Source organism: Prosopis cineraria, unplaced genomic scaffold (assembly GCF_029017545.1).
Source record: "Prosopis cineraria cultivar Desert tree isolate PC_DT_omini unplaced genomic scaffold, ASM2901754v1 PC1033, whole genome shotgun sequence".
NCBI lineage: Eukaryota > Viridiplantae > Streptophyta > Magnoliopsida > Fabales > Fabaceae > Prosopis > Prosopis cineraria.
The window spans coordinates 27,287-37,569 of record NW_026556358.1 but is presented as its reverse complement, the minus strand read 5'-3'; the positions used below and the strand labels follow the sequence as shown (position 1 = coordinate 37,569).

The window sequence follows — 10,283 nt, the reverse complement described above, 5'->3', positions numbered from 1 at the left end:
TGCACTAAAGAACCATATGACAATATGCAAGAAACGACCTGAACTAGAAGAGCCTAGGCAAACACATTTAAATTTTGGTATAAAAGATGATGCTATTGTTCTTGCTACTTGAAAATTTGATCAAGATACTATTAGGAAAAGTTTGGCTACTATGATTGTGACTGATGAATTGCCATTTAAATTTGTTGAGGGATAGGATTTAAGAGGTCTATGTCTCATGCTCAACCAAATTTAGATTCCTTTTAGATGGACTGTTGCTCGTGATTGTTTTCAACTTTATATTGATGAAAAAAAATCAAATTCAAGGATTATTTAATCAATAGTAAACAAATAATTTGCCTTACTACTAACACTTGGACTTAATTCAAAGAATTAACTATATGTGTATTACAGCCCCATTTCATTGATGCTGATTGCTGATTTTGGATTTGGTTAAAAGGATTTTAAATTTTGTTCCAATATCTCGTTATAAGGGAAGGGATATTGGAATGGAAATAGAGAAATATTTGCTTGAATGGGGACTTGAAATTGAAAGTATTTTATTACTGAGATAATGCCTCTACTAATGATATTGTTGTGTCTTACTTGAGAGAAAAAAATTAATAATTAGGGCTATTTTGTTATGAGCTGTTGGTTTTTAACATATGAGATGTTGTTGCTCACATTGTTAATTTGATTGTGGTTGATGGGTTAAAAGAATAAGAACTTCTGTAAAGAAAGTAAGGGGGTGTTCATTTTGTGAGGCAATCTCCACTTAGGATGAAAAAATTCAAAGAGAGTTGTAAAGATGAGAAAAATTCAAGTAAGCAATGGTTGTCTTTGATGTCTCTACTAGTGGAACTCCACCTATTTGATATTGGAAACAGCTTAAAAGTTCGAGGCTGCCTTTAGAAGGTTTGAGGATAAGAACTCTTATTTTAGGATTGATCTTGAAGTGGGGAGGGAGAGTACCGAATGTTGAAGATTGGGCAAATGTAAGAAAGTGACAATGTTTTTAAGTCCTTCTATGATTTGACTTTGCATTGTTTTTAGTTCTTCACTTGTCACATCCAATGAAATTTTTTCATGAGAATTTATATGTTATTTTGCCTTTTGGATGAGGGAGAAAATGTGATGATTTAGAGTTTTCTTCACTGGCTTTATAAATGAAAGAAAAATTTGATAAGTATTGGGAGATCCTTTAAAAATCAATAAATTGATGTTTGTGGCTGCCTGCTATCTTGATCCTCTGTATAAGCTTGAGTGGGTGCAATATTCACTTGATAAGACGTATTCTAGTGAGGTTGGAAAGCAAGTTGGAGGGCAATTGAATGATTTGCTCATTTCTTTGTCTAATGAATACAAAGAGCATGTCTCCTCCTTCAAAGCAAGGTTGAAAAGAGAGCAATCATTTAATTGCTTCGAATCTAATGAAGAGATGACCCAGCTGTGAAAGTTAAAAAAATTCTTGAATATGAAAAGAAAAATTCATGAGTGAAAGGCTTGGTGGGAGAACTAGGTAGGACAGAAGTTGACAAGTATTTGGCTACAAAGAAATTGAGATGAATAAGGATGATTTTAATATTTTAAGTTGGTGAAAGTTGAATGAGCCTAGATTCCCCATTCTCTCTCAATTGGCACGGGATGTTTTGGCTATCCCAATTTCTACTGTTGCTTCTGAGTCTACTTTCAGTACTGGAAGACGTGTGCTAGATTCATTTAGGAGCTTTTTAAGTCCTAAAGTTATGCAATTCTTGTTTGTGGTCAAGATTGGCTTCGCCACTCACTTTCGGTTCTAGTAAAAGAGAAGATAGATGATGCATAAAAGATTAGAGAAGTGATTTATTATGTGTTATATTGTTTTTAAATTTAATGTTGAGTTATTGATTAAATGATATTATTCTAAATACTTTATTATGTTTAGATCTCCAAAAAATTGCTATAGAAGCGATGATGTGGATGTACTATGAGCCTTTGTTCTTAATGACTTGAGGTAATTATTTATATGTTAGCTTTTTAATTTTAAATTTAATGATTTTGAGGCACTGTGGCTGTTTAATTTAATATTTAAAGTTATCTTCTTCTTTCTATCAATATTATATGGCACTGTGACTGGATTAAAGCAAACTTCTATAAATTTTTAACAATTCATTCAACTTTATCTGCTTCTTGCTAAATAGTTTAAGCAAATCTATATTTTTTTTAGTTAACCATACTGGTAACCGTTTCTGTATTTAGGCTTTAGGCGGTAGATTACTTAAAACTGAAGTTATTTGTGTGAAATATGTTGTGTGATTGACATCTCTCTTATATGAAAGTTCTACACATATTTTGCTACATCCCTTATTGTTTCATATTTACTTGTCAGAAGCCATGACCCATGATTCACTTTGGAATACTATTATGTTTATTATTTGGTAGTTATGTAAGCTTTGTTGTCATGCAATGGTTCTTTTCATGATGATATGAATATTTTTTTTTGTTTCGTCAACTGTATTCCTCTATGTTGACGTTTATTTTTTATGCTAGCGCTAGGTATAATAATTCTTTGCATCTTCCAATCATGGCAGCAAACAGCACCTGAGGGATCACAGTTTGATGCTCGTTAATATGACACCAAAATGAATGAATTGTAAGAACTATAATCTTATTCCTTTAACAAGTTATAAGCATATTGAATCTAGATTTTGCTTATGATTTTGTCTCCACATTAGGCAAATCATTGCAATTTTGAATGCTCATATCTCTACTTGATATTGGTAACTTCTTGATTTCAGACTTTAAGCTAATGGGCAGGATTTCTTGGCTTCTTTATATGATTTTTACTTGTATAATGTAGGTTGCAAGATGCTAGTGCTATGGTACTCCATTTACAAAGGCTGCTCATTTTATTTTGTTTTACTAATCTGGATATTTGATTATTGTAATGGTTTAATTTTAATATTTTGAAGACTTATTGGTTTCTATAACTGGATTATATGGTACTGTGGCTGTTTAATTTTAATATTTGAAGTTATCGTCTTCTCCCTATCAATATTATATGGCACTTGGCTGGATTAAAAATTCTGTCAGCAAGCACATGTTAAAATGGGCTTTATAATATTTGGGCTTTATGTCATATGAGTGTAATTAAAATGGGCTCATATTAAAAAAAATGAATAGAAAAAAAGCTCAATTTTGTAGTGTTATTTTTTTTAATATTTAAAAAAATGAACTCAATTTCAAGTAGCCCAATATAAACTAAAAAACCGAATTAACCGACTGAACCGAATTATCAAATTTTGGTTCGATCCTTGTTCGGTTTGATTTATTTGTTCGGTTTGATTCGATTTTCATTTTCAGTATTGTTCGATTAATCGATTCTGCATATTTTGAGATCGAACCAAATCGAACCGATCGATATTCACTCCTATGGCCACGTCCATGTTAGGTTCCAAATTCCTTCTCTCTCTCTTTCTCTTCTCAATTTAACTTACAAAGACAGTTCACCAAAAAAAAAAAAAAAAAGTCGGAGACGGAAATCTGGGACTAATTGTGGTGAACATGTTTGATTACGATGACTTGATGTCTTTTACATTTCATGAGCACTTCTCGAAGTGAATATGTCTTCACAACGCCCATATATCGCATAATTTTCTAATTTTTTAAGACATTTTTTTCAGTGGAAAGACCGAAAGACAAATATTGAATATAAAAAAAAAATATTAAATGCACTTAATGAAAGGGAAAATATCAATCAAAGACTCTCAAGGAAATTTATATCAATTAAAAATTATGTCAAAACTTAAATAGATACTTATTAATTTAAATTAATTTTTTATTAATAAATATTCATTTAAATTTTAACAACTTATTTAAAAGTAACAATAATTTATTCAAATCTTTTTTTTTCATTTAAATTTTAACAACAATTAATCCTTAATTAATATAAATTTTTTCTGACTATCCTCCATCGCCATTTTCCCTTAATGAAATTTTGTGATCATGAAATGCGCACCTGTTTTGAAGGTAGTATAGTTCTCTCACTAACAGCAATCCACTAGCACAGCAGACGTAGGAATTAACCATAGCTACTGCTGCCACGTCCTTTACCTTCTCCACGTACTACTTTTTCCTTTTTTTGGGGTAATTCTATACATACTACTTTACTTACATTAATAACAATATTTGTCACTATAAATTTGCTTTATAAAAAAAAAGGTTCATAAAATCCATTCAAAAACACTTCAACCAAAAACACCATGAGAATCCTCGGAAGAGTTAGGTAACAAAAATGGGCATAATCACTGCACCATGATAAACAAAAAGCCAACATAGCTATTATAAATGGCAGAAACAAGGACTTGGGGATTGATCTATCTATGTTCTCTTCCGCTTATACCTCTGCCTCAACTCAGGAAATTGAAGAGGGACGGGAAGGGTGGCATAAAATAATTTATTCTCACGAATAATCTTGCAACCCAGGTTCTCATAACGTTGTCTAACAGGTACCGAGCTCATCTTCAGGTCCTTTGCTATATCTGTGTAGTTTGTTCGAAACTGATCAGAGAATAGAGTGAGCACCAAGACATAACTGATGAGAAGATTAATCTTCTCTGAAGGTAGCCATTTTGATTCAGGAACTGTAAACATTGATGAAAACTTGTGATGCACGATGCTTGGGATTTTGTGGGCCCTAGTAGATGCAGAACAATTAACAGCTTGCTGTTCTTTGAACTTTATGAGATGATTGATGTATGAAAATATGCGACAGACCTTCCTCTTCTCTGACTCGTCCTATTAAAAACACACACACAGAGACATCAGATCAGATATCAGCTGAAAAAGGGACAAAACCAGAAAGAACTTTCAGAACATTGATTTAAAACTAGAGTTCAAAGAATTGAAGAGTTTGGCATTTCTCAAAAATGTTGTGGGGTGTGACCTCCACAAGATCTGAGGGTCCTACATGTCACATGAAATCTGAAAATGAGTCACACTGTTCATGAATAATGAATTTGTATTAGACATAAATTTTTATACTATATATAGAAGATACCCAACATTTTCCACCTTTCAATATTGGACAATATTAACTAGGAGAGCAAAACAACTACTGATCCAAACAAGTGGCCAAGAAGCAGCTGATACACAAGTTTATATGGGGGCGGAATTAGGATTTGGTTGTAAATTACCTGAATCTTCTTTAATTCATCTATCCTGTTGCAGATAAATGTTGGGTAACCTTTGAAGTCTGCTTCATTCTGTTGCAAAAGATAATAAATATCTTCGAGATAATCCCACTCTACGTTAGGTATAATCTTTTCCAAAGGATATGCCTGCTCGGGTGCAGTGGCAGAAGCATCATATGGGGGAATATTCCGGGAAACATGAGCCTCAGTACTTTCAAGAGCTTCCTTGTTTACAACAATATTTTTCAATTTCACATCCAACTCCTTTTGAGATAAAGGATCGCCTTCTTGTCTGAGAGCATGTATCTTTTTAGCCTGCAGCAAAATGCAAGTTGTAAACAGTTTACGTAGTGCTAAAGAGATATAATATGTTGAGCTCGTTCTTATTTTCTTCAATGGAGTAATGAGTAACGTCTCATGCCACAAACTTATTTTATTTGTGACAAGAAATAATCTTCACCAGAAACAGCAGCTTCATGGATATCAATGGGCTTAATAGCAGCACTTTAGAGTTCCAACAAGCATAGGCATCTCGTTATTCATTCACATAACATTGCTAATATCTTTTTTTCTTTTCCTTCTTTCTTTCTTTCTTTTTTTTTTTTTGTATACACATTTCTAATATCTTGTACAAGGTGTAGTAAATAACTAAAAAACACATAATAATACAATAGCATTTTTTACAAGCAGAATCAATTGATATTCAGTTAACCATAAGGCTTTATAAAGTAGCTCTTCTTCTAGGTTCACAGCCACCACATAAGTGCTACTTTATAAACTAACACAACACAATGGCAAATCTGGGCCTCATAAACACACATACAATTGCACGTATGACAAACAAGGCTGATAATTCCATTCGTACTTTCATTCCATAGGATTAGGCTTTCAAAAGATTGGTACACAAGGAGAAAAAAATGCTTATTCCATTCTGATGCTTAATTCAGCACAGGCATGTCACCATTCGATCCCAAAGCAGGAAAGGGCGAAAGGCTACTCCCCGCAACTAAAATTGAATTACCCTTTTTATTCTCCACCGTTATTGATGTTTATTTAGATATAGTATGATTTGCATGCTACAACGATTCCATGTGCCACATTTAATAAAAAATAAAACAAATAGAAACAAACATGGGAATGGGAATGACCAAGTTGTTCCATGTCATTCTCATTGTCCTCTAATCCTCTTGAACGTCATTTCAAAAGAAACCAAATGATTAACTTGTATCAACAAGTGAGAGCGTACCATTTTTATTGACGACTTTGATCCCCATAAAATGGTAGTATATCTAGCTCTGTCTGCCCTCTCCTTTGCTGTCAGCTCTACCGCAGTTGAGCTTTCAGTTTCTTTATCAGAATATTCTAAGCCTCTCACTCTAGGATCCAATCTGAATATCTGAACAAGCAGTACCCAAGTTATACGTTTACTTCCTAAAACTACCACTTAGCTGGAACATTATTACTTAAAAAAGGGGGAAGCATGCAATTTTACAATTACCTTGTTGGCAGCAATGGGCACAACCTTCAGGGCATGGGTTTCTTTATCAAAAACCCCAAGTGCATACATGCACTTCTGTCCAGCTGTAGCCTCACCAGAATAATTTGTGCCAACAAAATCCACTGATGACCCATTAGGGCTGACCACAAGCTGCAACCTTTTGGGCATTTTCTTATTTCGATAAACCTTAATATTTGGAGAACCCAGCCCAGATTCAGAATCATTGTCTAAAGCCTTCTGAGGATCGAACCCAGAAGGAAAATACCCAACAATGGGAGGGATTTTATCTGGGTGATCATGGAGGATTTGCACCTTCGCCTGCACTGGCAGGCGCTCCTTTTTCTGCTTTTTCTTTGCCTTCTTTGCTAGTGGCTCTAACCCCTTTGGATGCTCTGCGTTTTCAACTTGAGATTTTGTGTCTTCAGCATCTGAGTCCATTGACTGTGAAGGGGGGGGAACAGGACACAAGATGTTTCAGGCTTTTAGACACATATATCATGTAAGGTAGGGCTGCACGTGGGCAGGGCCCTTGCCGAATGCCCAGCCTGAAGGATGAACAGGTTGCATTTTTGCAACCTGTTGCTCAGCCCTGCCCACGGGATGCCCAAACATTTCAGGCTGGGCAACATCGGGCCACCCTGCCCAAGTGGTGGTGCCCTGTCATGCCCATATGTGAAGAAAACTTCAATAAACCAAACCTGATAAACAGCATTTTAAGAAGCACATGTATTCAATAATTTCACAATAAATATAAAAACTACACTCCAGATTCACATATCATCATTCCATAATTCCATAATTTCACATATCATCATCCATACTCCTTAAATCCACAGCATAAAGTAAAAGCCTCTAGCTTGAAATATGAATAATACTACCATAAGTCTTGACACAATATCGATAGTCGAACACAAAGCAACATCCATAATCCATTAAAAACAACATAACATAGCTTATAAGTCCAAGTGTCCAACAAGGCAACAAAAAGCCTGTAATTAAAGCCTCCAAGTCCATATGGCCTGTGATCAATCTCCTCAAAGTACACAAAAGGATGGAATGAAACAAATATAAAGAAGAAAAGAACCAAACATCAAAGAATTATTGGGCAAAGGACTTATAGAAAGAAATCTGAAACAGAACGAAACATCATCCACCACAAATCTGAAATTAAGTTTAATAGAAAGATTCCTTAACCTTTACCGGAACTCTGTGTCTTGCATGGATCATCGCAGGAGCAAGTGGCAAATATTTAGTATTATTTTGGGCATATAAATCACTATCTTTAGAGAAACATTTTAGTATTATATCAGCATCAACATATGTCAAATACTTGGAACAAGGTTCTCAAAATCACAATATGACTGTTATGAATCACAATTCCAATGAGGTTTTAAAACTTGAGGACTAAATTATTCTGTCACCCAATTGAATTACATAAGAATAATAAACAAAATATAAAGTGCAGTAAAACCCACAAGTAACTTGTGATCAACATGAATTACACACTTCAAGTAAATGCACCCTGATGAGATAAAAATTTCATCCTTGAGCCAAATTGGCTTCCAATGTAACCTTTTTCTCCTCTTCTTTTTACACTAAAGTGTCGTTTGATTTATAATTTATTCATTCATTATTTATATATTGTTGCTAATTATTTTTTTCCTCAAATATATGTTTACGTGCTGTTGAAGATGTGTCTTTTATTTTGGATTCACTGAATGGTATGAGAGTTGAAGGAGATGTTTCTGATCTTCAACATGGAGAATTTAATTTAAAAGATCTGTATGACAACTAAATGTTGCAATTTTTTAGTTGAATGTGGACTACTAGACTGTATGAAAATGTTGTGCTGTGCGTGTATGACTTTGAGTGGGGATGTTTACTTTGTTGTTTGTATTAGACTATTAGCGTGACAATGTTAGACTGTACTTGGATTATGTGATTGAATTTGTGTTTGTATGACTTTGAAGTTTAAAGTATGTGGGAGTTATTACTTTATTAGCAACAAGTTTCCTTGAGTTTGTCAATTTAACTATAATTTTTAGTATATAATATTTAAATTTAAAATATACTAATTCAATTACAACAGTCCGACCTTTGAACCATAAACTAGTAGCTCAACCTGTTCTTGACTTAGAGCAATTACTTCACATTCTGCTTCTAAGTTATCAACATGCTCTTAAGACGTGTCTGGATCATCAAGCTTACTCTTATTTGCCCATGACACTTATTTCATGGATTGTACCATCATATATGGCCAACATCATGTGGAACCTTCTTGCAAGAAGTTATATTCCCCAAAACACCTGCAAGGTATTGCTTCATCCTATTTATCCCACCTCCTCTAAACAATGATGAGCAATGAAGGCAGGTATACACACAAGTTTTTCCCTCTTTTTCAAATGCAAAATGCTCCAATGCAGGATCACTCTTCCCCTGAAGAGTTGGTGTAGGTGATACTTGAAGGATAGAGGCAACACTATTTTGGTTAGAACCAACGGCAGTCAGTGGAGTAGAACAAGAAGTTGGAGTAGAAGCAGAGGCCATAGGCGGACCTATACTAAACTCAGGGGGGACATCTGTCCCCACTGAAATCTTTGAAATATGCATAGTTTATGCATTGTCCTTTTAATTGTTGTTCCGGATACTTTGCCACAACTCGAGCCAAGTCATTTACAAGATCATACATCACAAGTACCTTGAGAATTTCCAAATTTGATGATAATATAAAAAGATTAATAAACAGAATGACAAAACACAACAAATCCAACATTGCGAAAGAAAAAAAAAACAACAACAATATCCAAATCATACACGTCGCTGGTGAACAAAATGAAAAGGGAAGAAGTATAACAGCCAATTACACACCATTCAAGCAAAAACTAGCTCAAAAAAATAAACTCAATAGGTAAATATTCCCGAATCTAAAGGTGTCAATATTCAACGATTACACGACCAGATTCCAAGCCAAATTAAAATGAAAAGTTTAAAACAAAGCAAGAACAGCGGGAACAGATGACGCGGGGAAAAATTCAAATATATATTCAAAACACCAGATTAAACAAAACAACCTCACCGGACTTCGGGAGTAGAAAAAGCCCGAGGGTTCGAACCTTCTTCACTGCTTGCCCGAGAACAACCACGCAGCGCTGACAACTGTGGACGGCGTCCGACGGAGTATGTGATGCTTGTTCGTCGACTGAAAGAGAACTGGATCCGCTTCTCACGAGCAAGGGTTTTATCGGGGCTTCTAATTAATTTTAGGAAGAATTGGGTATGGGCCGAAAATTAATTATTGAAATAGCAAAATTAATTACTCTAAATAATGAAATTTATTTTTATAAATTTATACCTAACTCTTTTATATTAAATATATTTATTATAATTATAAATTTTATGTGATAGATCTTATAACTCATAACTCTTAAAATTTCTTTATCTTTAATATCTTAATGAATAGCATGAAAGAAATTTCTTGTTGTTAATATAAGTTGTACCCTTTAAAAATTATATAATACACCATTATATATTTCTTTATAACTTTATAATATTAGGATGGTACTTGAATGGTTGAAAGTTTATAAATAGAGATCATATACAAAGTATATATACATAAGTGAATGAGAATTTTTTTT

At 34.0% G+C, this 10,283-nt stretch overlaps 1 protein-coding gene across 3 annotated transcripts; it reads right to left on the bottom strand.

Moving 5' to 3' along the window:
* Positions 1–4,145: 4,145 nt before the first annotated feature.
* Positions 4,146–9,896, bottom strand: LOC129299101 (DNA-directed RNA polymerase I subunit rpa49-like). 3 transcript variants are annotated; one of them, XM_054937545.1, is made up of 5 exons: positions 9,762–9,896; positions 6,649–7,089; positions 6,397–6,546; positions 5,154–5,465; positions 4,146–4,755 (listed from the first exon to the last, which is right to left on the bottom strand). In XM_054937545.1, exons 2-5 carry the CDS (start codon positions 7,084–7,086, stop codon positions 4,339–4,341), a joined length of 1,317 nt encoding a protein of 438 aa, XP_054793520.1. In that variant the 5' UTR covers positions 7,087–7,089; positions 9,762–9,896; the 3' UTR covers positions 4,146–4,338. The 3 variants fall into 3 exon arrangements, with proteins under 3 accessions (XP_054793520.1, XP_054793518.1, XP_054793519.1); XM_054937543.1 differs by having other exon boundaries at positions 9,725–9,882; XM_054937544.1 differs by having other exon boundaries at positions 9,720–9,876.
* Positions 9,897–10,283: the final 387 nt, after the last annotated feature.